The sequence below is a fragment of the Arvicanthis niloticus genome, chromosome 3, assembly GCF_011762505.2.
Source record: "Arvicanthis niloticus isolate mArvNil1 chromosome 3, mArvNil1.pat.X, whole genome shotgun sequence".
NCBI classification, from domain to species: Eukaryota; Metazoa; Chordata; class Mammalia; order Rodentia; family Muridae; genus Arvicanthis; species Arvicanthis niloticus.
In genome coordinates this window covers 79,608,917-79,636,807 of record NC_047660.1, presented here as the reverse complement: position 1 = coordinate 79,636,807, position 27,891 = coordinate 79,608,917, and the positions used below count along the sequence as shown (strand labels likewise).

The 27,891-nt window shown below is 45.6% G+C and overlaps 1 protein-coding gene across 2 annotated transcripts in view; it reads right to left on the bottom strand.

The window, feature by feature from the left end:
• Positions 1–3,239: 3,239 nt before the first annotated feature.
• Il17rd (interleukin 17 receptor D) overlaps positions 3,240–27,891 on the bottom strand; it is a 65,238-nt gene continuing 40,586 nt past the window's right edge. The window contains exons 3-13 of one of the 2 annotated variants that reach the window (XM_034499147.2): positions 27,133–27,258; positions 23,146–23,264; positions 22,520–22,640; positions 19,195–19,239; positions 18,949–19,100; positions 17,176–17,241; positions 15,970–16,024; positions 15,372–15,482; positions 14,213–14,397; positions 10,077–11,019; positions 3,240–8,999 (exon numbers count right to left, since the gene is read on the bottom strand). In XM_034499147.2, coding sequence (XP_034355038.1) covers positions 8,887–8,999; positions 10,077–11,019; positions 14,213–14,397; positions 15,372–15,482; positions 15,970–16,024; positions 17,176–17,241; positions 18,949–19,100; positions 19,195–19,239; positions 22,520–22,640; positions 23,146–23,264; positions 27,133–27,258 — 2,036 coding nt within the window. In that variant the 3' untranslated portion in view covers positions 3,240–8,886. The remainder of the gene's footprint in view (positions 9,000–10,076; positions 11,020–14,212; positions 14,398–15,371; positions 15,483–15,969; positions 16,025–17,175; positions 17,242–18,948; positions 19,101–19,194; positions 19,240–22,519; positions 22,641–23,145; positions 23,265–27,132; positions 27,259–27,891) is intronic. The other variant, XM_076931297.1, reaches the window with a different exon arrangement.

Genomic DNA, 27,891 nt, shown 5'->3' with positions numbered 1-27,891 from the left:
GGGGACTCTAAAAATGGAATTCCTAGAAAAGACCCTGAACCTTTTGCCTATAGCTATACCCTACACAGATACTCCCCATCCTTGTTTGCAGCATCGGAGAATCATGGTACAGCTTGATAATGTAACAACACAGTATGATGTCATTCTCACCTGGGGAATGGCATTGCCTGCAAGAATCATAAAGTCTTGGTCTTACTGTTCAAGTCAAAGCAATACTCTAAAAGTAGCTATGGAAGATTTCTATACAAGTAAATCCTTTCTGCTCACCTGGGTTAGGGGAAACACAAGGAACATGAGCAGAGAGCAGATTGCCAAAGTTGTGCATAGGAAACACCTGGGTTTGACTCTCATCCTCAACACTGCATGCACCAGGGCCTGTTGGGAGAGCAAGGAGCATTGGGGAGTGACATGGTGTTGGTCTCAGCAATCGGTATCCAACACCTGGGTGATTTGGATAGAGCCCATGTGATCCAATCTGCACACAGAACCCTACCCCCAGAGAGAAAACATGAGACAGGATCAGCCATTCAGGAGGAAATAACATCCTACATGATTCTGAATACTGGGAATCCTAGTCATTGGCTGGAACTAGTCTGCAATTTGTAAAGTAAAGATAGTTTTCTTCCCAAGGAACCTTTCTTTGTTTACAGGTTAGTACCTGTTCACAAGAGGAAACTTTTCTGAGCACCTGCTACCTGCTGTGTAATCCTCTCCAAGTGTTTTATCCTGCTAGGGGCCATGAATCAGATACACCTAAGAAAGGGGGGGGGAGAGGGGGGAGGGGTATGGGGAGGGAAAGGGGAGGGGAGGGAAGGGAAGAGGAGGGGAGGGGAGGGGAGAGGAGGAGAGGGGAGGGGAGAAACCCAGAAAGTGTCTGTTGTGGAGAAGGAAAACAGAAAATGGTCTACTCCCCTTACATAGCAAAGAGCTACGTATGAACATAGGTATTCACCGCCCCAACCACTGGTTTCAATAAGGAGTTTCATCTACTCAAGTGCCCATCTCCCCCAAGGGCCATTTCTAGCCGCCCTTCTACACCGAGACATCCAAGAAGTTCTGCTTTGGTTACAGGCTGAGGAAGGCTTTGAAAGAAAACCTCGGTTTACCACACCTGCCCTGCCCCCTGGTGACCACACATCCACAGACACTGTATGTCAGGTTAAATGTCCAGAATCACTTACATTGAAACCTCAAAACAGCCTTGCTTGGCCTGCCAGATAGGGAAACTAAAGCCAAAACAGGGCGAGTCACCTACCTAGAGTCAGAAAGACTCTAGAGACAGCAGGTTGAGCTCTGAGCTCAGCCGGCCAAAGCCTTAATCACAACACTCCCAATGCTAATAGCAAAACCTCATCACTCATTTGCAATTTCACCCAGTGTAGAGGATATTTATGTGCCTTGACCCTCAGGAGTTAAAACCAAAGGCTGAACCTGCCTACACTTGCATTCAAGGCTAGGCATGCCCCTACCTTCCCTGACTCCAAGTTCCTCTGGGCCCGGCCTGAGTTTGGCTGGATGCCATTATCTAGCCACTTCCTGGCATGTGCCACAACAGTGGGAAAGATGGCACATGGCCATCTCATCCTGGAGTACTGCTAATCCTTCTAAGACCCGCACAGCTTGGGGACCAACCTACCTGGGGTAACAGGCAGGTAATGAAGAACCGAGACACAAAGAAAAAGCTGGGAGGCTGGAAGGATGGCTCAGCGGTGGTTAAGAGCACTGGCTGCTCTTCTAGAGGTTCTGAGTTCAATTCCTAGCAACTACATGGTGACTCGAAACCATCTGTAATGGGACCCGATGCCCTCTTCTGGTGTGTCTGATGACAGCTACAATATACTCATTAAATCTTTTTTAAAAAGGGCTGGAGAGATGGCTCGGCGGTTAAGAGCACTAACTGCTCTTCCAGAGGTCCTGAGTTCAATTCCCAGCAACTACATGGTGGCTCAAAGCCATCTGTAATGGAATCTGATGCCCTCTTCTGGTGTGTCTGAAGACAGCTACAGTGTACTCATATAAACAAACAAACAAAAAGCTGGGATCGGGTAGACTGAGCACTCAGGAAAACGTAAAGTGTTTATTATACATGTGAATCTGGGAGGCAGGTTTATTGAGTACAGCAGGAGCCGGTATACTATGTAGCCTGAATAAAAAAGGGTTTGGCCAGTCTCAGGAGTCTCTCTCTGCAGGAGTGCTGTCTCAGGTTGTAAACAACCCAAGAGGAAGCTTCCAGCCACATTTCTACACAGTCAGCATCCCCACACAAACCAGGGGAAGGCTTTGCGGTTCCCATGTCTGAGGCCACTGCATCCTTGACAACACACACATCTCACCCACTCCTTACACATCCATTTACAGCTTTCTCTGATCTCCACAAACCCCTGCTTTTGTGAATGTCTGAGGTGACAATGGCCATTTGACCACTGGGACCCTCATGGCAGAAGTCCAGAAACGTGTGTCTACCCAGGCAAAAGGATGACCAGGAGAACAAGATTTATTCCTAATATTCACATTCAGTTAAGAACAGTCACTCCGATTACTACCAAAGTTCTTTCTGCCCTTTAATAATGAGAATGCTGTGACCTAAGAACTGGATGTGATGGCATCTCAATCCCTTGGCCGGGGAAACCAACACTGAGGACTATTGTTGGAGGCTCCTTCTTGTGTCAGGTGGAGGTAACAACAGACACAAACACCTTTCAGAAACCACCTGCTGACTTCCTCTTCCTTCACTTCAGCCTTTCTCAAGCCAACTTCATGTCTACATTTACCTGGCTGGCTAATCCTGAGCAGTAAGGTGGGCTCTGCCAATTTTTGACATTCCCAAGACCCCAAATTTTGACCATCTCCTTTTTAGGTACTGGGCAGAGGCTTATAGCCTGTGTCCTTGCTACCATCAGCCATTGCCCTCTTCTGGATACCTATCACTTTCAGGTGCACTTTACCCACTGCAGGAGCTCAGCTGAAGTCACCAGCCCCTAAAGCAGGGGTTTGGGCCCATTCTATAGAAACTGAGGATCAGAGTCTCCTAACCACAGGGTCACAATACCTGCAAGGAGAGCTGGGAACTGACCCAGAAGTGATGAGCTCCAAGAAGTCACCCCGAAGAGCAAGGTACAGATGCAAGCCCTCCTCCTTACCTTCTCAGTCTGAGGCAGACTCCTCAGCAAACAGCCAGGAGTATAGGCTAGGAAGGAAGCAGGACAGATGCTCTGAAGTAAGGAGCCACGCACACAGGCTTACAAGAAAACACTTTATTTGATGTAGAAAACTCTAAGGTACAAAAGCATTTTACAAATGTCAGCCATGACTTACTATCATCTATTTACAGAGTTTGTACAGTCAAATATACCACAACACACCACCAATATCGCCAATGTAAAAATATGGCACAGTGCTACATGCTGTCAGTGCTTACATACCGCTAAAAATCCCAGAAAAGGACAAACTTAGAGACCAAACAGAACAATGGCACCAGTCCTCACTATGCCTGCCTGCGGGCCCTTCCTCCTTAACATGGGAGTTTCCACAGTAAAAAATACTTTTGTTTTTAAACAGATCAGGAAAACCGAAGCTACTCTCAAAATGACCACTTTGAGTTTGTACAGAAGTTTTTGTTGCTGTGCAAATTTGACATGCTTGAGAGAAAGATGGATTTAAAAAAAAAAAAAAAAAAAAAACAGGTGAACACAGTGAATATAATCCAATGGTAGCCACACAGGGCCGCTGCTCCTCCTCCTCTTCCTGCCAGAGTCCATGTGATATCCAGTCGGGATGATTGCTTCTGTCCGGCTCTTGACTGTATCAAACACTATTCCTGCTTAGCTGAGAGATAAAGCCCTGGAGATGGAGGGAGAGGCCCTGGAGGTATCTGTGGTCCCAGGTGAGTATCAAGAGTGAACCAAGGGGCAGGAAAGAAGACAACTGGCCAAAATCTTCCAGAGGTCCTCTGAGGCTTTCAAAGGTGTTTGGAAATTAGTCCCCAACAGCAAGTGGGAAGGAGACACTTGGCAACCTCTGGCCTCACCTTGCCAGAGGTTCTGGTGAAGTGTTCTGCCATTTAAACAACAACATGATTCAAAAAATAAAGGTCAAGTCTAGAGAGAGGTAAAAATAGAACCCAAGGTTGGAGTGTGGGGTAGCTGCCACTCAGAAGGTAGGCGTTGGCGTTGAAGAGTGTCTTCAGATTAAGAAGACACTAGACACGTCAGGAATAAGCACCGGCTGTTTGCCTGTGGGAGAAACTAAACCACAAGAGCAAGGACTACCACCGAGAGGACCAGTGGAGTTCTGAATGAGGGGATGCAGTATGACGTTTTTAAAGTGCCATAATATTTTTATGCAGTGAGAGAGCAGCAGGCCCGCAGATCTCCCTGTAATCCTAACTGGGGCACGGCTGTCAGGCGGCTCCCACGTGAACAAGGCATGGGTGTCACTTGGATAACAAAACTGAGTGTGAGGCAGAGAAGCAGGAGAACAGTGGAAATCCTTAAGGCCCCAGAACACTAGAACTGTAAAAGACCTTAAGTGGGTGGGATTATTTACTACTGGGAGGAAAAAAAAAAGAAAAAACAGGGGATGACCTCACTGCGGGTTTTCAATGCCGGGAAGGTGACCAGCTGTTCTTTCTCCTCTACGCTGTAGACAAAAGAAAGCTGGTTTGAATTTCTGCAAGGAAGACATACAAAGGACCATCTGATCAGCAGGGAGGTTACAGAATCCCCTCTGCTGGAGCCAGCATCTCAGCCACAGCCGGGTGTCTGGAACAACTCAAGTGCAGCCTGTCTCGAGCGTGGAGTGAACGAGCTGGGTGAGCTCAGCCTTCCCGCCATGTTCTAAAACCAGAACCAAACCAACCACTTACAGCTAGCTAGCTCTTTGGCCAGCTTTCCCCCTTGGGTCTGGAAAGGTGGTGATGTGTGTGACAAGGGTGGCCAAACATCATGGGGACACCTGGTATCTCACCAACAGGAAAGCTTTTCTCCATCTCTTACAGCATTCCTCCAGAAGAGCCAGTCCCAGACTGCAGAGAAAGGACACTGGCAAAGCCCAGAATGAGGACACTCTGGGGGGAGCCTTTGCTGTAGTCCCCAAATAAATTCTCCTAATAACACCTTGGCATGAGCTCAGAACTACACCACACACATAAAAACATGACAACAAATAGAACTAAACTATAAACAAGGCCTTAAAGTTTGGGGTTTTAAATGCAACTGTTGCCTGCTTTTTAATACGGGACAATAATAGAACTGGCTTTGCCTTTCTCTTGAGATATTAGGAAATATAAAAGACACTATCAAAATGTTTAAAACTTATTCAGAATCATATTGAGGCTGTGGGTCATGGTGAACACCAGGGAGAGAAGAATCAGGAGTCCAAGGCTAGCCTAAGCTACACAAGATCCTGTCTTAAGAAGCAAAATTATCAGGAGGGAATCAAGTTTGTTTGAAGGATAGGGCTAGCACAGCTTTTCCAGGGGCCCCACACACGTGTAATTACCATGAGTGGTTTTCATTTCACATCTCACAAAGCAGAATTCACAACTTGGCAGCCACCGGGCAAAATTAGATCTATCTACATGTTCTGTTGGTCCTGGGTTCATCTTCATAGTTTCCAAAGGGGATGACCTGGTGATATTTAGCTTATTTTTTTTATTGCGTGTGATTTTGGTGTTGCATGTGTTGCGTGTGATTTTGGTCTCACAGAGAGTGTGAGCACCACAACCAGCATGAGGAAGACAAAGAACACAACTTTTGGGACAGGGTTGCTTTGCTCCTCCCACTGTGGGTTCCAGGGACTAAACTGATATTGTCTGGGTTTGTTTCAGAAGTGCTTTTACTTGCTTAGCTGTCTTGCCAGTGCTAGACATTAACAGCTTCAAAATGAGACATTCTCAGCTTTTCTTGAAAACCAGGAAGCCAGGAAAGACTGCATGGAGACACTCATCTGGAATGTTCTCTACTCCTGAAATCTGGACAAGGGTGCCTTGGTTTGCTCCAGTCACCGCCATGCCCTATTGTCTCTCTTTAAGGTGCTATGTTACTGTTTTCCTTATGCCTGGGTATACTGGTGCCCCAGAAAACAAACTTCGCCAATTACCAGCAGCCATCCCCAACGATGGAAGAGAGAAACCATCACGCTGCCATTGCCTACCTTTTCCTCCCGTGTTGAGGTAGCTAGGGACTTCCTACTTCCCTTTCTCTCTGAAGCAAGGGTGTTACATTTCACCAATAGGAATAAAATTCCCTATTCCTTCTGAGAAGCTTCTGTAACCCTGCAATCTCACACTTCTGGGGGAACAGTTTCCTATTTAGTTACTTATATAAAAGTCAGAGGACCTGCTACTAAAGGTTGTCAAGAAAATTAGCAACATGTACCACTATGTCTGGGCTTCAAGGGCGGGTGAACTTGCTTCTGACTCAGTCTCTGAGCCAGTCAGATGCATCAGAACCACCTGTAGGACATGTATAAACAAAGGTCAACAACTTTCTTGGTTTCCTGGTGCCCTGGCCTCCCCGCCAGCCCCACGGCCTTGCCCTTGGCTTCCCTTCCAGTGAATATGGTCTACTTCCCCACAAATGAATTCACTCTCGGCCCTAACCTCTTGTTTCCCTACAGCATCAAAAAGCCTGTGTCTTGTCAGAGCCTTTCTCTATTCCCGGGACAATTCTGACTGCAGCTCTGTTCAGAACTGGCGCCTTGCCTTAATCTGCAAGGCAATTCTCATTCCTGGCTCAATGGTGAGGTGTATGGGAAAGGGGCTGGCTAATACTATGGCTCCCCCACTATCTGCTCATTCTGGGTTAAGCAACCTTACTGTCGTTTCATTGCCTGGCACGTTAGAATCTGGCTCTTTTGATCAGAAACACTTGTATTTCAAAATAAAAGCATCCAACTGCTAAATACAAACAAAAACATCACCTGAGCCTGACTTTTCAGACTAGCAAGCTAGATGGTTCACATGGCTTCCCTCCAGTTTCCTTGTCTGATTTCATGCAGCAAGCTCTTGGCCTGGGCCTGGGATCCAGCTCTAATGCTAAGCCTGAGCCCGAGGCCCCATGCTGCTCCTGGGCACTCTCGGGGTCCCCACATTCCACATGTAAAGCTGAGTATCTATCCTAAATGTGGTTTCTAATGGCTCTTTGGGGGGCATAAAATATTTCTTGGCCTCAATTTAAAAAGAGAAAAAAAATTCTCTGATGATGTTCCCAGGGAACGGTCATACATTAGCAGTTTAGGCCCACCAGTCTCCCTCACAGAACGAATGCCAAGACTGAGATGGAGGTGGGAGCTCTGTCTGCTCAGTCTGGATTTCACAGAGATAATATGGTGCAAACTCCTCTGCTGAGATGCCTGGTTTTACGGTGAAACCAGCACACAGCTTGCCCAGAGCAGCTGCTCTGTTCTCTGCCAGAGAACACAGGAGCACGTTCTCCTGAGCGGCTGCCAGCTGCCTGTGAGGAGCAGGGAGGACATTTTCATCCAAAATACACACAAACCTCCTCTTCCCAGCAGGAACTGAGGGCTCCCTTCTCTCCCCACTGAAAAGGTGCCTAGAAGGAAAATCCCTGGCTCATCTCACCTCCACACCTGACCTTGAGATCTTTCTCAGCAAACCCCTTAATGCTGGTCCAATCTGGTGGAGGAATGGGAAAAATTAATAGTTCCTGATAGAATGCTGAGAAGACAGGCTGCCAAAACCCAACCGCACCCATGATAACAGTGGAGAAGGATGCTCACACCAAGTGCACCAGGGCGAGGGATGGGGGATTCCACGGAGGAGACAGACACATCATTATATACATCTAATTAACAAATAGGATGTGAAGGGATGTTTTACCTTTGGAAACAGAATGTCTGTACAAGACTCATTCACAGAAACAGAACATTTACTCTTGTAACAATCCCCTCCTTTCTGCCTTCTGAAAAGGAGGTTTGTCACTTGTCGAAACCAGTAGACTAACTGGCCACCGTCTCCTGTACACAGTCGTGTATTAGTGGACTCTGACCTCTAACATTCAAGACACAGCACCAGCTGAAATACAAACCACAAATTCCAATAATGTTGCTGCCCAGCTGGGTAATGGACAGCAGTCTTCCATGTCCACTGTCAGCACCCGAGCTACAGAGCAGTAAATGTAGCCCAGGGAAACTGAACAGACAGCCGTGGCTACCACAGGATACCTACTTCAATGAAGGGAAAAGGCCCAGGTTCTGACATCTGCACATTAGTCAACCCATCTCACACGGAACCATCAAGACGGTCAGCCTGCTCCACGGGATCCCATCCTGGTTGGCCATGTTTCCCAACAATAGAGAGAGAGTTGTTTTACGAAAAGTGACCGGACGATGTTTAGTCATTGTCTGAACCTTAGACTCAAAGTTTATATAACACTCAGGACAGTGTAAGTTCCACATCAAAATGGATGGAAACATCATTTGCAGCATAGCTTGGGTCCCAATGGTACTTGACTTGTGTAGCTGTAAGGATGCCGAGAGGGCTTTTCCACAAAGCATTCTGAGTTTAAGTAGCCAGAATTCAAGTGAAGCCAGAGCAGGCTGTGTGGGTGCTTTCCTATTTCTCTTTACCTGGCTCTGCTCTACCCACCCAGAGCAGGCTTTGATCCAAGGATCAGCCTCACGTGGACAGCTGCGGTCAGATCTAATGGACATGGCTTTCAGGGTTCCATATGCTTTCGGGAAATTGGAGACTTTGCGAAGTATCCGTTAGAAAGCTGGAGCAGAATGGTCGAGTGCTAGCAGAATTTCATTCCAGATATCCTCGTGTGAGCCCTCAGCTCCAAGGAGGCTGCACAACCACAGGGGCGAGCGGAGGAGCCAGAGAGAACAGCAGCTAAAGTGGCGATGCTTAGATTCTTTGTGTCCTTACAAAGGGGCAACCGCTTGGAGTGCATCAGTGTAGCTATGGCAACCATGTTCGCCTCTGGATACCCCAGAGGCAAGGAGCTTGGAAGGGAGGGCAGGGGGATCCTCCTCACCTAAGGAGAGAAGAAAGGACAGAGCCACGATCAGAATGCTTTACTGATCCAGATCGCCAGTGCCACAACATGACTGGGATTCGCTCTTGCGTGTTGTACAAATGAGGCAGGCACCAGAACCAGCTCAGAGTAACACTCTCATCCTCCTAACACGATTTAGTCCCCTTAGCAGAGGAGAAAGATCTTTCCTTTAGAGCCAAAGTTTTACATTTGTGACTCCAAGAAATTATAGGTGTAGTGGATTCCTGAGGCTCTCTGGGGAAGAGCCCTCCTTCCCGGAACACTGTGTAAAGCTAGCATTGAGAAGAATACAGTGTTCATGGATATCAGGTTCAGTAGACATCTGGCCTTTAAAGACAGTGTAAGGATAAAGGCAGCAAATACCTCAGCTCCCAGTGAGGACACAATCCCACAGACCCTTGCCCAACACATGCATTTAGTACTCCAGTCTTTTCAGTTAGGAGACAGCCAACAAGCTGACAACCAGAGTTTAACCTGTGGGAACAGGTTAACATGGTGGAAGGGGATATATTCCCACAAGGTATCCTTCGATCCGCATGTGCCTGCACATGCCACACCCAGCCCCCATTCCCATGTGTGTGCACACGCAGAAAATAAACATACTTTTTTAAAAAGGCAATTCCACATGCAACAGCATATATAATGCTGGTGGAGGGGGTTTGAGAGGCTCACCATAATTACCATCACCATTTTGGCAGTTCCTATTACCAGAACTAAATCCAAACTATCAGGAGTTACACTATAAGGTTCCCAAATTGGGGAAATGCTTTGATGGCGTGGACAAAGGCTATATGGCCTGTACCAAAAGCCCAGTCCACAGTCAGGCACAGTGGTATAAGCCTTTAATCCCAGCACTCAGGAAGCAGAAGCAAGTGGGTATCTGTGAGTTCAGGCCAGCCTAGTCTACACAGTGAGTTCCAGGACAGTCAGAGCTGCACAGCAAGACCCTGTCTCAAAAAACAAACAAAACAGCAACAACAACAACCCAATAGATGATTGACAGATGATAAGACAGACAGACAGACAAAATAAGGGCCCAGTCCTAATGCATCTTACCTAGGCCAGAGGAGGAAGATATACTCTCAGTCAGGGAAGATGTTTCTATCTGATCAGGGGAGAGTCCTTCCATCAGAGGCAGAGACAGCTCTGATGAGGGCACAGAGGAATCGTATATGCCCGAGTCCCGTGGCATATCTGAGGGACTGCCAGCTTTCAGTGCATGCAATAGGGGTTGCAAGGCAGGGCCACTATCACAAGTGTGCTGGGCCTCAGTGTCTTGGTCCAGGCCTGTATGCTGATTCTCCAGGTATGAGTAAGAGTCAGCTGGCCCAGTGGCCCCAAGTATAGAAGCCTCAACTTTTAGGGAGAAGTCACTTTCTGGCCCTGGTTTGCTTATGACATCATTTAAAACCAACCCTGAGTCAAACTTCTCCAGGACTGGCTCCTGGTAACGCACAGAGGGACGCTGGAAGGGTAAAAACTGCTTCTCAAACCAGTCAGGTTCCTCATCAATAAACTGGTGCATGTTGCAAATAGCAACATACAGCGAGCGGCCAGTTTTGCTCCGGAAGTAGTTCCTTCTGCCGCTGTGTCCTGGGTGCTGACCTGGCTCCTCCCGCTCTCCTGAATGCAGATGGGAGCAAAGCTCAGGAAGGTTGTCCATGAGCTTGTATTTGGTGCTAAGGTCCAGGGTACAAGGGACATCCCCTTCACAGGAATAATCAAAGTAGACGGTGATGAACTTGCTGAGGGCCTCAGATGAGCTCTGCTTGGCCTGGCGGAGCTTCTCAGCAATGACTGCCACCGCCACCAGGAAGAGCTCTCCTTGCCCTGCCCCACGACCGCCTCCTTTGTGTCTGTAGCTCTTCTTATCGACAAAGTACTTCATGCCTTTGGAGCACACGACAATGATGAACTGGGACTCGTGGATCTTCTGAATGACCCATTCTCTCTGCCCCTCTCTGCAGAGGCTGAAATCTTCCCACAGGTCCAGAGCCACCTGGAAAAAGCACCACAGGTCAGTCATCTCAGTACTCATTTACACCAATGCTCAGAAAGAAAAGAAAACTGAAACAAGACAATGAGGTCCAAGCATCTGCCCTTCAGCCATTATTAGCAGGGATACATGCAGGCTCTGGGCTACCCCGCACACGCACACATGCAAGTGCACACACACACCCTTTGGTCAACAACCACATTCACACACCAGACTTCCTGAAAGTGGTTGCCATCCATGACATCATTTTGATAATACATAAGGTCATGACCACTGCTGCCCTACAATTGAGAAGACAGAAGCCAGGATTTTCAGCAGCTTGTCTGAGACACCTTGAAGATGTCTTATGATATGATGGGAAGGAACTGAGTGGTCTGTGTGATGAGTGTGACTACCAGATACAAGGAGCAGAAAGATACTGGACACAGGCTAAATGGCTCTGAGGAAAGAAAGTGGATAGTGACCCCATAGTATACTGGGATATGGAGCTTAGGCCTGTTGCCAGAGAGAGCCATCTACAATGACAAGTGACTCAAATTCAGAATGTGACTAAGAAAGATGACCTCTGTGGCCGTGTTCATAGACCCAGGATCAGCCCACTGTTCTGCAGCTATAGTATAGGTTTCCCAGTTAACCCTGTCTGGGCTGCACCTTTCTTTGGGTTCCATGAGATCTACAGTGTCAGAGCTCTACAAGGCCCCTGAACCACAGGGTCTGGGGATAAAGAAGGTCAAGAGAGTAGTGGGATCGCTGATAAAACAAAGAAATCCAAGTATTCCTGATGCCCTCAAAGGATTTTTACTCTTTCTAACTGCTTTCATCTGATACTGTAAGCAGCATCCCTTGGCAACTGTATTAGTACTGTTTCTCCTATAGGATACTGTAAGCAGCATCCCTTGGCAACTGTATTGGTAACATTTCTCCTGTAGCTCAAAAAATAATCCCTTATAGCTAAACAGAGATTATACAGCAGAGGGCTACTCTGGAAGGATTAAATCCTCCTGTTCTAAAATGGTACCCAAGAGAAGAAAGCCCCAACACCTATCCATCTGCTGAAAAGAATAGTAACTCATCTTATACTTTAATCCATGGTAACATTATTGTCAGGGATTGATTCTAATGCTTTGATTTAATTGGAAACCTGCATGTCCAGACACTGAAGGTTCTTGTCCCCAGTTGGTTTTTGATTGATAAATAAAGATGTCAGCAGCCAGTGGCTGGGTAAGGGGGATGGGCAGGGTCTCAGATGTGCTTGGGCTAGGATGAGGGGGAGAGGAAGAGAGAAGAAAATTGTCAGGTTTCGGAGGGAAACAGATCAAATTCAGAGCTGCAGAAGGAAAATCAGCTGAGATGTAGGTGAGAAGAAATGTGGACCCCAAAAAGGCTGCCCAGAGTATCTTGGGCAGCAAAGACTAGGGGGCTACCCAGGAGGAGCAGGGCAGCAATGATTTAGAGCAGTGATCATGATTTAGAGGGTGTTGACGCAGGAGTACAGGAGGGAAATCTATAATAGCCAGGCAGAGGATTAGAACTGCCCAGCTTTTGAGTGGCCAGCGCATTTCAAAAATAAGCTAATGTGTGTGTCTTTTATTCACGGATCCAAAGAGTTTCTAGGCGGGTGGCTGAAGTGCACAGTCCTCCAGGAACACAAAGCAGCGTAACTAAAAACTCCATGCTACACATTACGCACATTCAGGCTAACTGGGTAGTTTGAAATATGCAGCGCCTAGGTTTCTATATCACACAAAAAATAGTGTGTCTACTAATCTTTTGACCCGTGCAGTTTGTTAAACATATGTAGAATGTTCTACAAATCTACAAAAAAAAAAAAAAAACTAAACTAAACAAAACACCACAAAAAAAAAACACAAAAACCTCTGTACTAGTTGATTTCATCTTAATAAATAAAACATAATTTATCCTTGAGAAATCACAGAGAAGCTTTACAAGCTATATACGGTGAGTCAGTACTATAGATGATGTAGCTACATAAAAACTATGTGTAGCTTCATCTGTGTACAAAAGAATGAGGCACAGATACACCACCTCTGTCAGTGCTGTCTGAACAGCATGGCGCCACTGGCTACTGTTGCCGCTTGCAGTGTTTCTCAGCAGCTGTTCATCTGCTAAACTCAAGGCTTTCCCAACAGAAGGCAATCCCACCAGCTTTTAAATACATCTTATTGACACCAGAGGGCAGTATCACCAAAGAAAAGGGCCAAACGGACTAAAAAAACACGATAACTTGCATTTGTATGTATATATGTATATATAAGAGTAGGTACATATGTATGAGTATGCCTTCAACAATAGCTGAAGACTCCGCTCTAAAAATTCAGTGTCATTGTTTATGCAAAAGCTATGTGATGATAGTTAACTCAAGAAGACCTAAGAAAGCTGGACACAGGGGTGCATGCCTTTAATCCCAGCACTTGGTGAGGCAGTGGATCTCTATGGATTTGAGGCCAGCCTCAATTCCAGGATAGCCAGAGCTACAGAGTGAGAAAAACAAGAGGAGGAAGAGGAGGAAGAGAAGGAAGAGAAGGAAGAGGAGGAAAGGAAGAAGGGAAGGGAAGGAGAAGGAGGAGAAAGAAGAGGAGAAGACGGAAGAGGAGGAGCTAAGAAAACAGCATGGACATCCAAACGTTCTGTAAATTCTGGAGCCCTCTCCTACTTCCTAGTTCTCTCTAGCTACAGCTTTCTCACTGGTTTCTATGACTTCATAGCACTCAACCTCATCCCTTTGTTATACATTCCTCCGGGTCCCCAAGATCCCTTCCAGGGGTGGTCCCTCCTCCATTCCCAATCCCAGCAAACCTCCTTTAGGGAATTGCCTAAACTCCTAAAAGCTGTCTTTATTTGTGTTCTCTTCCTGATGCTCCACTGAGGCTTGACCCTGTAGGCACTCCCTGTGATGTCACATGACAGTCTCACACTCTGGTCACACACTTCACGTCAGGGCACTCAAAATATCCTACTGTGTGGGTGCCACTCAAAGGTTTCAAGCAAGAATGTGTCAGGTGAAACCTCTGCTTCTGCTGACGGACAGGACACACTAAGACAGAAGACAGACTGGTTTGGAAAGTAAGGTACTGGGCAAAAGTAGGTTCCCTGAAGAGCAATGGAGAGATGGCACTGAAGAGAAATACGGAGCATACATCCTGCCCAGGGTAAGAGAAGAGACTAGATTCCATACCTCACAGCCACAGAAATCCTGCAGGAAGTAGGCGAAACACTGGACCACGTTCATGTGATTCTGGCCGTCTTTACTGGAGTAGCAGAGGAAGACCTTGGGGCGAGGCCGGAGCCTATCTCTGGGGAGAACTGCAGCATATGTGGAGGACTCAGGACTTTCTTCATCTAAATGTGAATATATATTTTCTAAATTGGGAAAGAAGATAAGGTTGACACCTAGAAACAAAGCTTTGTCTTTTTCCATATGACCTGCAGCTCAGTGTCTCACACCTGAAATGCCAGCACTTGGGAGGTGGATGCAGAAAGGTCAGAAGTTTGTGGTCATGATCAACTACTTGGCAAGTTGGAGGCCAGCCTGAGCTACTTGAGATCCAAGTCTCAAAAGGAGCAGCTGACTTCTCCACCTAGGGAGTCTCGGGTCTCTGACCACACCAGCCTCAAGCTGCATGGTTTCGATACTGATGTACCAAAAGTAAAAAAAAAATAGTATTGAAACTGCCCTTGAACATGGCAAGAAATGCACGCCCCTTTGGTCAGTGAAGGGCCCAGTGATGGCTCTGGCAACCAGATATACTAAACATTAGCTGAGGAAGGAAAAATAATTTTTTAAAGGATAATTTACAGAGGTAAAGTAAACCAAAACAACAACAAAAATAACTTTTTGCTTTTTTTTTTGGACAAAGGGTCTCACTGTATTAACCAGACTAGCCTCCAATTCCTGGATTCAAGAGATCCTCCTGCCTCTGCATCCCAAGCAACTAGGATACCAAGCTTGTGCCACCATGTTCAGGTTAAAGTATACAAATCTTAAGTTAACATCTTTATGACTTTTATGTGCAGAGTCAGCTGGGTAACCCCATTCAGATCAAGATATGGCTCATCAAAAGTTTTCTAAGTGAACACCTAACTTCTCAATAATGGACACCCTCTATATGACTGTTCCCAGACTTCAGACTTTCTGACTTTGAAAACTAGATTATACCTGGCCATTGCCAGGTCCTAGAGAGTAAAAGCCAAATATTTTGATTCTGGGAACTTCAGTAAGCAAGGAACTGGCAAGAAAGCATGAGGGGTCCCAGGCCCCTCCCGAGGGAAGCAGGGCTCCCCTTGCCTGCCACAAGTTAGAGAGAGGAGAAAAGCGGGCACAGCCAGAGAAATACCTTGTTGTTTCTTTCTGCACATCACAGTGAACAGCGTTGCGAACGCGGATATGACAACCAGAGGCACAGTGATGGCCACAGCTCTGATGGGTCCCGCCCAGGGAGACTGCACTGGGAGGTTTCAAAGAGAAAGCTTTTTTAAACTCAAGCAGCAGAACAGGTTCAGAAGAGGTGGGGAAAGCTTGTTCCACTTTTGTTTTTTAAAACATAAGCTAACAGTTCCAGGGTCCCCAGCTACCATACTCTAGCTCCACTGTCATGATTATAAGCTGTCATTACTATAAAAGGGTTCAACAGTTCCTTTATAAAGTGTTGTAGAAAATAATCTAATAGCTCTGAATATGTTGGGAACTCTGAGGAAGAAAGCCCCCTCTCCATACTTGTCTTCTAAGTAAAATTGCCTAGTCTAGGTGGTAGATGCCATGCAGGCTTTGACCTTCCAGGCATCAACAACATCAAGGAATCATCCCTGATGTATAATCGTTTAAGAGAAGAGGTGGGGTGACTGGTGTTTTGTAAGCCATGAATTACAGAGCACAGAAAATGCTAGAAGCCTGCCCTAAGGGTACAACATCAAATTCACGCCCAAGAGCTTTACCTGGCTTCACCACGTACTGCGCAGCTTTCCTGGTGGTGTTGCTGTCGTCCACCAGCTACAAAACAGAGAGTCTGTGTTACTATTTTGAAAGTGGTAGCACGTCATCTATACATTCTATTTACAAAGGAAATAGAACACTGGTGATGTCATTCATCTTTCCATCCCCAGACAGTGGGTGTGGGAGCCCAAGAGGGAAGATAATGGTGATGGTTTAACATTTTATTTTTTTATTTTATTTTTTCCCCCAAAGGTTGAGACTGAGCTTGTTATAAATACACGGGGTTTTTTATTTGTTGGGTCACAGGGCATAGGCAGTGCTGTACAGAGCTGGTATAGGCATGGGGCTGAACGGCACAGAGCTAGACAGACACAGGGCTACTCCAGCTCAAAGCTGACTCTCCATGTGGGCGATGGCTTTGAGTTCATGAAACAGAACCAAGATGCCTTCGACATCATCATCACCAACTCCTCAGACCCCATGGCTCTGCTGAGAGCCTCTTCAAGGAGTCCTATTACCAGCTCATGAAGACAGCACTCAAGAAAGATGGCATCCTCTGCTGCCAGGGTGAGTGTCAGTGGCTGCACCTCGACTTCATCACGGTTTAACATTTTCAATCAAACTTTTTTTAAAAAAGTGTTTGGGGCTGGAGAGATAGCTCATCGGTTAAGAGCACTCACTGGCTGTTCCTCCAGAGGTTCTGAGTTCAATTCCCAGTAACCACATGGTGGCTCACAACCATCTGTAATGGATCCAATGCCCTCTTCTGGTGTGTCTGAAGAGAGCTATGTGTACTCACATACACAAAATAAATAAATAAAATTTATTTTCTTAAGAAATAAATAAATTTCTTTAAGAAAAAATATTTTTTCTTAAAAAAAAAAAAAGAAAGAAAGAAAGAAAGAAAAAGATGGGACTGAGGAGATGGCTTCGTGGATTCAAAGTACTTATTATGCAAGCTTGAAAACCTGAGTTCAAATCCCCAGGGTCTGCATAAAAGGAAAGACCATAGTGTGAGTATTTGTAATCCCAGGAGGCAGAGGCAGGAGACATTAGCCTTTCAAACTTATCCTTAGCTCTATAGGGGGATTGAGACTAGCCTGGGCTACAATAGACTCAGTCTTGAAACCAATAAACAAAAGACTCAGAATTCTACGTGAGCTACTTTCTGTAGAAGTAACAAGAGGCCAATCTATAGTTGTACATACCTCAATGATATAATCCCCTGGAGAAAGATTTTGGAGGAGGCAGCTGGTTGTCTCTGTATTCTGGTCCTACAAAAAGCAAACAGGAAAGCCGGGCGGTGGTGGCACACGCCTTTAATCCCAGCACTTGGGAGGCAGAGGCAGGCGGATTTCTGAGTTCGAGGTCAGCCTGGTCTACAGAGTTAGTTCCAGGACAGCCAGGGCTACACAGAGAAACCCTGTCTCGAAAAACCAAAAAAAAAAAAAAAAAGCAAACAGGAACTTAAATGCCCATGTGGTAGAACAGGTGTCGGGCCTCTTCATCTTGAAGATGAAAAAGACCCGCTGCTGGTTTGAGCTCACTTCCAGATGTGATGGGATCATCTGTCACACGTTACTTGAATTTCACAGAATTGAAGGCTCAGCATTCTTGCCATAGCTTGTGCTTACCTGGGAGTGCCTTGTCTTTATCATTTGAAAATAAAGAAATCAACCAGAATACCCCTTGTCTAAAAGAAGGTGAGAGGAGGGGCTGCAGGGAGGGCTCAGCGATCAAAAGCAATTACTGCTCTCGCAGAGGACCCTGGGTCAGGATCCTAGAACTGACACGACAGCTAACGACCACCTCCAATGCTAATTCCAGGGGATCTGATACCCTCTTTTGGACTCTAGCAGGTACTCCATGCATGTGGTGCAGACTTACAGAGGCAAAACATTCATACACATAAAAAACATATGCCTGTATATATAATCCTAAAATAAATAAAACTAATTTAAAAACGTTTTTAAGAAAAACCAATTTTTTTGTCTGTCTGTCTAATATCTATCTATCTATCTATCTATCTATCTATCTATCTATGAATGAAAGAGCAGGGCCTGTCATGGTGGTACATGCCTTTAATCCCATCACGCAGGAAGCAGAGGCATTCCTGAGTTCTAGGGCAGCCTGAGTACATCACGGGTCCTGTACTATCTTGTAGTACAATCAAGGCTACATAGTGGGACCCCGTCTTGCAAGAAAGAAGTGTGGAACTTTCATGTAGAACTTTGGCAGAGCATAGTTTACACAAAAACCAAAACAAATCCGTTTACAGCAAGGAGAGATGAGCTGGGACCGGTCTGTACTCATCTATCATCATTTAACTTGAGCAGATAGTCCAAGAAGTGCAGTGGTAAAGGGGAGGGACCGAAGGAGGGCAAGGCCACGACAGGACCCGGTGCACACACAGGACGATAGGATGCAGTACACACAGGACAGGGAGAGAGCATGCAGTGCCATGGGGCAGTCCCAAAACTTCCATACCACCTTTCCCATTGCTCTGACCACACTCATTTCGTGACGTTTGTTACCAGGTTTCTATTTAACCCTGGCCTTTCATTTATACATACATAACTAAAAAATAAAAAATCCAGGGCCGCTGATTTGCTAGTAACTTGGCTCAGGGCCTGTCTTTTCTACTTCTTAGTTAGGTGACCTCCCAGAGCCCTATAAAGGATGAATGAAAGTAAGTTGTTTGATGAGCAGTCAGGATCTGAAGAGCAGGAAGTTTAGAGATTACCTGCCATACAGCACCTGTAGATGCTTAAAACAGAAGACAAACTACCAATATCTGTGCTTTTGATCCTCTGACGCTGTACCACCCCAGAAAAGCTAAGGTGGAAATAACCAGGGACAAGGGACAGTGGTGAATCAGCCGGAGACAGACCCCAGTGACATTCTTAAACCACTGACTGCTGTAGCCCTCCACTCACTCCCACCACCCAGTATCACTTTGCTCTTCACACACAGCCGCTCACCTGCCTACAAGTCCTCCGCCTGAAGGGGCCTTCGTGCTTGAGCTTATAGTGAACATGGAAGCCTCGGAAGCCGAAGTTCTGCGGTGCATGGTCGAAGGACACTTGCATGTCGGAACCGTGCTGGGTGATATTCAGGTTTCGAGGCTTCCAGACTGTGAGGAAGAAGGGCCCAGAGTAATCACCCAAAGGCTGCCCTAACACCATTATCAGGTAACACTTTGAAACTTGTCAGACAGCTGTACTTACAGGGCTTACAGGCCAAGTTGTCAGGTTGTAACAACAGGTCACAGGCTATTATGATTTAAAAAAAAAAAAAGAGTATTTTTAGTTTTAGGACAGTCTGATGTTTTTCCTTATGTAACAATTGAACAAGATATAGATTGGGCCTGATGTGCTGGAGAAGACACAAATTACATCAATTCAACCATAATTTTCATTATAATTATGTTGTATCTTAATAACCATTTAAAAGATACAACATACAAATATTAACTGGTATACTTCACACCACCTAAGTAGAAGCTGTGTAAAGGCACCAGGGCTTTTAAAGCTTGTCCACTACTGCAACAGTTTCAATGCTCTGAAGGCAAAGGAACTATTCATCCTTCTGTAGCTCAGTGTGCACTGTTGGGGGGATGTCTACATGCAGAGAGCTCTAGGGTGGGTCTGGTAACCACTGAGACATTGTTTCAAGCTTCAAGGGCATTCTGATTTAAACTCTTCTTGGTGAGCCCTACAGAGAGTTACTAAGTAATCTGTTATCACTGAAAATAGTATCTCAGAAGCAGGGCCTTTGAAACTATATTCCATCCCAGTAACACTACAAGAGAGGCCAAGCAGTAGCCACACTACACTGCTAAGCCAGAGACTTCTAGAAGGGTCCATATATTGTCAAGAAAACCAAGGTGGCACCAAAGCCACGGTGCACTGACATGGTGCATGAATACTCCCCAGTATACAGCCCATCGTGCATCTTACTCCAAAACACACGAATTCCGATGGGAAATTCTAATCCTAAATTACACTATTTTTTAGGCAGGATTTTTTTCATAAACACATTCTTTGGATCTTCTATGTGGCCATTATGCAGAAAGCAAGAACAGATGGGACAACCACATGGTCCTGACCTAATGAATCTCATTTTAATTATGAAACAAGACTTACAAAATAACTTGGCAGCATAGAAAACAACCTCATTAAGAATGACTAAAGAAAACATGGATGCAAGATTGGGCTGAGACCAAATATTTCACAGAAGATGGGGAATACAGCTAGGCCACAAGCAAAGAGGATCCCTAGAGGCTGCTGGCCATCCAAGACCGAGAACCCCAGATAAGACATATGATCAGGAGGAAGCCGATGAAGGAAGGTCTCCTGGTAACTGGCCACCATACTGAAAAGCTCCCAGTCAGGGTGACGAAAGAGAAACTGCATACAGAATAGACAAGAAAAGGGAACAACTGGAAAACCAGCATGGTTGGTAGCTGGTAGTATGGACTTCAGAGATTTTAGAGCTCAAACCCCAGCTCCCCACCAAGCCCTGTGCCCTCTCTGTGCATGGGGAGCAGAGAGAGGGGGGTTCTTCAAAGGGTTATTACAGAGATGGACTGCACTAATATTTAGAAAGCATTTAGAACAGAGTCTGAATAAACTCTGTTAATTTTAGTAAACTTTCCAGAAATAAGTAAGTGGTCTCAGGTATGTCTTTTTTCAAATTACATTTGTTTTATCTTATGTGTGGGGCATATGCATGCCACAGCCGATATGTGGCAGTCAAAATACCAGAGGACATCTTTGGGAGTTGGGTCTCCCCTTTTCCCACATGGATCCTGTAAATTGAACTCGAGTGGTCAGGCTTGCTGGCAGGTGGATCCCTGTGCACTGAACCATCCTGCTAGCCATGGCTTTCACTGGTACCGACCACACTCAGGACATTACGCCATTCTACCTTCATAGTTTACCTCAAAATCAACTTAGACTTTTTATTCCTGGGCTGGTTTTGGATCGTTTGTTTGAATCATCTCCTAACCCTTTTGTAGAATGTTAGAGATCAGATGGCCCTGTGCAAGCGAGGCAAGTGCTCTACAACCAACCTACAAAGGTCACACTAGCCAACAAACCACAGTTTTTATACATGGACGTGTTAATGATGATCATAGCATCCTCAAAAAAACAAACGCTGGACTGGTGAAATGGCTTGCCAAGTCAAGGCATCTGCCCCCAAGCCTGATGACCTGATGATCTGAATTCCATCCCCAGGCCCCACATGGTAGAAGGAAAAGACCAACTTTCCCAATTAACTTCTGATCTCCACACCACAGTGCACTCGATCGCTCACGCGCTCGCGCACATGCACACGCACACACAGAGACGCACCATGGCACCTGCCCCATCCCCCAAACACAAGCACACTAAATAAATATAATTTACCCAGGCACAGTGATGTGGATGCATGGTTTTAATCCTCATACCTGGGAGGCAGAGGCAAGCAGATCTCTGTGAGTTCAAGACCAGCCTGGTGTACATAACATCTTTCTGACAAGTCAAGGTTATATAATGAGACCTTGTATCAAAAATAAATAAAATAATAAGTGCTCTTTTTAAAAATCAACTATAATCTATAGCACATGTTTGTAATCCCACTTGGGAGGCAGGACAGTAGGACTGGCAGCCTTAACTATATAACTAGGTTCTAGAATCAAGGTTTCAGACCTTGTCCCAATAAACACACACACACACACACACACACACACACACACACACACACACAGACACACACAGACTCACACCTATGCCTGATCCAAAACAATGCAGAAAGAGGGCTTGGCACTTTTCTTGGTGTATTTTTCTTTAGGTTAGGATAGGATCTTGCTATGCAGCCCTGCCTACAGTCCTCAAATTTACAGCAATCCTGCTTTTCTCTCCTGAGTACTGTGATTACAGGCATGTGCTACCATGTTTAGCAAGTATACCCTACCCAATGCTAAACCTAGCAGAGGCTAGACAAGCGCCACCACTGAGCTACAGCCTCAGGCGTCTAGCCTTTAGTGTATGCATGTATGTATGTATGTGTGTATGTATTTACTTACTTTTTATTATTTTATATGTATGGGTGTTTTGCCTGTATGTATGGCTGTACACCACTGGTATACCTGGTATCCACAGAGGCCAGAAGAAGGCATTAGATCCCTTGGCATTAGAGTTATCAAACCCAGACAATCTGGGAGAATAGCCCATGCTCTTAAGTGCTGAGCCAACTCTCCAGCTCTTAGTCTTTATTTTTGAAAATACATTTTTGAGCTTGTATAGAGGTTTGAGCCTATAATTCTGGCATCTGTGAGGCTGAGGCAGGAGACTTAACATGGATTTTAGTCTAACCTGGGCTACCTATAGAATTCCAGGGTAGCCTGGACTACAGAGAGACCTTGCCCTTTTTGGTTCGTTGTTATTGCTTGATATGACTTTGCTTCTTACCCTACTTACTCTGAATCAGTACCTGGTGTGTTTGTAATCACTCAAAGTAGAAATAAAAAGACTCCATTAGGAGGCATGAAGGAAAGACCATACTCACCCCGTGTTCTGAAGAAGAAGGGATGGTAATTGCTTTCGTTTTTAATAGAAGGGAAAGGAACAATCTTTACAAAGTAATCCGTTTCAAATTTCATATTCAGGAAAGGCTGAGATTCCATTCCCTAAAAGGAAACAAAGACACACGTAGCATAGAGAACTGTCCACCCCCACCTACAAAAGACCTGCACTCAACAGTAAATGTAGCTCAGACACAATTCCAGAACCAAGCAGATCCTGGAAAAGCAGAAAGTCAGGTCTACTTGATGCACTTAGCTTGGGTTTTGAATCCCAGATGCGACAGAAGAGCAGTGCTGTCTGTTCTTGGACAAGAAAGCCATGGCACCTGGGAACTGGAGGGAGTAAGGGGTGAACCCACAGTACTCTCCAGAACACAGAAGCTGTGATAGCTGCTGCTTCAGTGTAACCAGAGAGGTGTGTTTACCAGAGCCCTGCTAAAGAGCTTTCCTGGGTGTGTGACAGGCTCAGCTGCCGCCTCCCATTCTCGCCCACCTTGGCTGGGCTGTGGACCCCGGAGGCCCCCCTTCTCCGATTTCAGACTTTCAATAAACCATTCAGACCCCAGAGACAATGGTGTCTTCAGGAACACATTCCCTGAGAGTGACTTACAGTTCTTTTGAAGCTGCTGTTGAGCTGTTTGGGGTCCTTTAGAATCAGTTGTTGGCACTGTCTTCCCTCCGATTTCAGCTCCTCCAGGATTACTCGGAATCCTTTTAGGAATTCAATGCCTAGGCAAAGCCGAGGCTTTTATGAGATTCGGACCTAATTACTTCTGAACACACTTTCCTTCCTCGAAGGTCACAACTTTTCCAGCTATGTACCAAAGCTAAAGGCTGGCTACAGAACAGATGAACGCACAGCCTGCACTCACTCCTCTGGGACACGTGGAGTGATTGCTTTCACTGTTCCTAGTCCACTCTCTATCCCTCCCTGCCGTTTGACAATTATCCATTGCTTCTGTGACACTTGGGCTCAAATACTTACACTCAAGTCTCAACTGAGCACAAAGTCTACAGTGGAATGTCTTATTTCAGTTGCACGGAACTGAGAATTCCCAGAGAACAGTCCCAAACTTGGTTTTTAACCTAGTTTTAGCTATATACTTTCTTAATATGTTTCACTGAGCAGCTTACAAAATTCCCAACACAGTGTATGTCTGTACCCAAGAGGGCTCCTAGGCTTCAGATGAAATATTTTAGGGGAATGCCAGTCTTGCTATAATCACCCCCAAAAGGCAGATAACCATGGGCTGCCCCGTGTGTGCTCTGTGCATACAGTCCTCAGAGGCTACAAGATGCCCACAATGTTACTGAAAGGTGCTGGCCCAGCCTCATCACCTGAGCTTCCTCTCACTGCATATCTGACTAGATGCTTTCAAAAAGATTAAGCTCTGATGGCCACAAGAGCCGGCACTGGGGCTCTGCATCCAAGTGCAGCCGGAGATCCCCAAAGCTGGCCTCAACTGTCGAGATATCGATTTCACATTCTTTCTGAATGCCAGACAAGGAGACATTTTCAACCCTTCCCCTCCCAGGGCAAACATAATTACACAGGATGCAATTAACCAGGTGGGAAAATTACTGATGGCAAAGGTCACGGAAATCTTTTCTCTTTTGAGTAGGTCCTCCAATTCTGTAATTATCTGATGGATGAAGAGCACATAGTTCATGGTGGCTAGGGTGGAAAGGCACAACTGAGAGCCTCATGTTGTAGAAGCTGGGATTTCTACAGTGCATGACGATTTTCAATCATGAAGCTTCCTGTGTGGTGACAGCCAGGGGATCCACAACCAGAAATTCAGACAGGATGACACAATACATCATCTCTACCAGACCAACTATTTAGGTCTCACAGGAACTTGCCTTTCGAGACCAAGAAAGAAAAGACTTGTGAACATATCTTTACTACTTAAATACTATTTGACTGGAACAATGTTTCCATAAGGATTGTTTAACAAAGGTAAGTGACTCAGGATTAAAGGCAAGTCTCTCACAATTACTTAAAACTTGATCAGCTCAGATATGCATAAATGGATAGACCTGGCCCTTATTTTCCTTTTTCTTTTTAAAAAAATAAAAACAAACAAACAAACAAACAAACAACTCCTCTACCAAAGGTCCAGGAGTCATTTTGATTTTGGGGGGTTTTGTTTTGGGTTTATTTTTGTTGTTGTTGTTTTATTTCATTTTTTAATTTATGCATACCAGAAGAGGAAATCATACCCCATTACAGATGGTTATGAGCCATGTGGATGCTGCAAATTGAACTCGGGATGTTTAGAAAAGTAGCCAGTGCTCTTAATCACTGAGCCATCTTTCCAGCCCATTTTTGGTTTTTAAAGACAGGATTTCTCTGTAGATCTGGCTGTCCTGGAACTCACTCTGTAGACCAGGCTACCTTCGAACTCAGAGATATGCCTGCCTCTGCTTCCTGAGTGCTGGGATCAAAGGTGTACGTCACCACAGCAGGGCTGGGCCTTGTTTTTCAATGGGAAAACTGAAATTACAAACATAGGGCTAAAAGTAGACTGAGGCAGCAAATAATTCCTACAACACATCTCTCCTGAGGTTGTGGAGCCACTCATTAATCCCTCCTAATGACCACGGGCCGCGGGTGGCTGGTGCTTCCATCCCATTTACAGATGAGGAAAGGGTTAGAGAACCTGACCTGCCCACCCCTATCAGACACGCTGTAAACAAGGCCTGGAAGCACTGAGCTTTCAGTCACTGCCCTCACCCTTGTGCTCCTGGACTTCTGAGGTGTTAACTTGACAGACAGATCCCATCTGCGTCCACCGCACCATAAATCATCATTTCTCGTCCCACCACCAGTTTATACCTCTTACTCTCTTCTAAAGAGGGAGCCTGCAGTTTATCAAATCAAGGCTTAGTCATTTAAGCCTTAAATGGAATGACTGCTTCTTTTACCCAGAGAATAATCTTAACCTTTATGTGTTAGGATAAAACTGTCTTTGGAAATGCATAGGGTTTAGACCCAGCAGTATTTATGTGGGCAGGTAAGATGGCCCAGCACCTCCTCCATCTTCCCTCTCCCTCATGCTCACTCCTACACTGTAGTCCAGGGATGTTTCTGTTCAGATTAAGAAATCTAGGCTTTCTTTAACTTCTCCCTGGCCAAATGCTGAAAAAAACGTCCAAGACCAGCACAGTCAGAAGGACGGGGCAGTGCTGGGACCTAGGTTCTGATAAAAGCAGCAGTTGTTCTTGGGCAGCTTTCTCTGTCCACCAAACAGGAGGCAACTTCCACCTCCACTTGACACCCAGGGAAGCCAGAGCTCTGCAGTTTAAACGCCTCATGCCGGTCCCAACCAAGCATAGCAGTACACACAGGATCCTACAAGCAGGCATGGCAGTGCACACATAGTACCCCAACCAAGCATGGCAGTGCATACATACCCAGCCTGTGGGTGGCATAACAGCACACACAAAGGATCCCAGCCTTTGGGTGGCACAGACAAGGAGGACAGTGAGTTGATGCCAGCATTGGCTACATAGCAAGACTGTATCTCAAAAGACAAGAGGGAGCTGCTGAGTGTGCTGGTGCACACCTCTACTCCCAGCACTTTTGAAGTGGAGACATGTGGAGTCCAGAGAATCAGGTTTTGGAGGCCATCCTGGGCTACATAGGTTTGAGGCCACCCAGGCATATATGAGATCTTGTTTCATAAAACAAAAATCAAATAAACAACAACAAAAAAATTACCAATCAGATTCACTTGAATGGAGTTAAAGACTCTTAGGTCATCCTGGCTTAGCTATCCCATCCTCTCTTAGGTATCAACTCATTCAAGACACACTCAGCCTGGTGTGGCAGCATACGCGTATAATACCAGCACTCGGGAAACAGAGGCACACAGACATGAGTTTGAGGCTAGCCTGGTGTACAGTATGAGTGTCAGGAGAACCAGGGCTACACAGAGAAACCGTCTCACCCCACCCAACCCCCTGGCCAAAAAAAGAGATAGATTTGGCCACAAAACTTGGCTAGAAGGGGGCTTGCTTGCTTTCTATTTCTTTATTTCACTCTGAATTTTGTTGGCCTACAAGGTCTAAAAATAAATTCAACTTGGTCTCCAACTTTAAACTCAATGATTTCATGCTTTCTTATGAAAACAGGAATTTTCCTTTAAATAAAAAAAAAAATCATTAAATATGCCATAGATGGGTCCATATGTCATTGTGACCTCAGAGACCACTAATGCTGGAGACCAAAGACAATGTGCCCCTGGACAGACTGCAGGCGCCTGCAGCACTTTCGGCTCCCTACTTCTGACTACATAGTAAGGACCTATCTGCCTAAAGCTTCAAAAGCATCACCAATCACGTTATCTTTTCAAACTTACAATTCTCTAAAACACAGAGACAAAACACAGGCCATGGGAACACCGCTTAAGTGTGTGTGTGTGTGTGTGTGTGTGTGTGTGTCCCTGGCTCGAGGATACAAGCACAAAGCAGGCCAGTGTCCACAGCACTCTCAGCTTCACCGTCAATACCTGCATGCCTGGAGGCCACCACACAGAGCCACTGATACTGGCACTGTCCACTCTTCACAGAGGATTTGAGTGCTAACACTTACCAAGGGCCCCTGGGGACCAAAGAATAGTGACTGCCACTTGGTCATGGCAAGCATACTGGCTGATGGTGATGTTCTGGGCATCAGCGATCACATGCTTCCCAACAGGACTCAAGTAGGTGGTACAATCTAGAGTTGGAAAAAAAATGAAAAGTTAAGTCTTTAGCCTTTATTTTCAACTTCATCTTACTAGACTATGCAGAGTACGTCTAGAGGTGCCAAATCCACTCCTATTATGAATTTCGCCAAAAGCTCACATAAGACACTAAAGCTGATTATGGCTGGAGAAACTAATATGTTACAGAAGGCTATAACTGCGGCAACACCACCCCCTCTCCTGAATTAAATTCCTGGACATTGCTAGGTTGGTTGGCTACACTGTTGGCCTTTTGTTTCTCTCCTTACTCTAATGCTGTTTTCGGGAAATCGGTAAGAACTTAAATCAGTTTCCAGCATTTAAGGAGTAATGTAAAAGACAACCCTGTTAAATACTTTGGAGTGTGTTTGTTTTTAGAAGAGACAGAGGGGGCAAGGTCACCAGGGAAAAGGAACTAACATGCGGGTGTGAATCCACAGGGGAGTAATTTCACAGGCAAACTGTTAAATGACTCACTGCCTGTAACACAAGGCACCATGTTGAACCCTAAGGAATGAGGACGCCAGCTAACATTCTCAAAGTCTCAGAGATACCCACAATCCCCATTGAATCTCCAAAGCCCCAACTTAAAGGCTCAAAAAGGGGAAAATTTTTTTCTTTGGTTT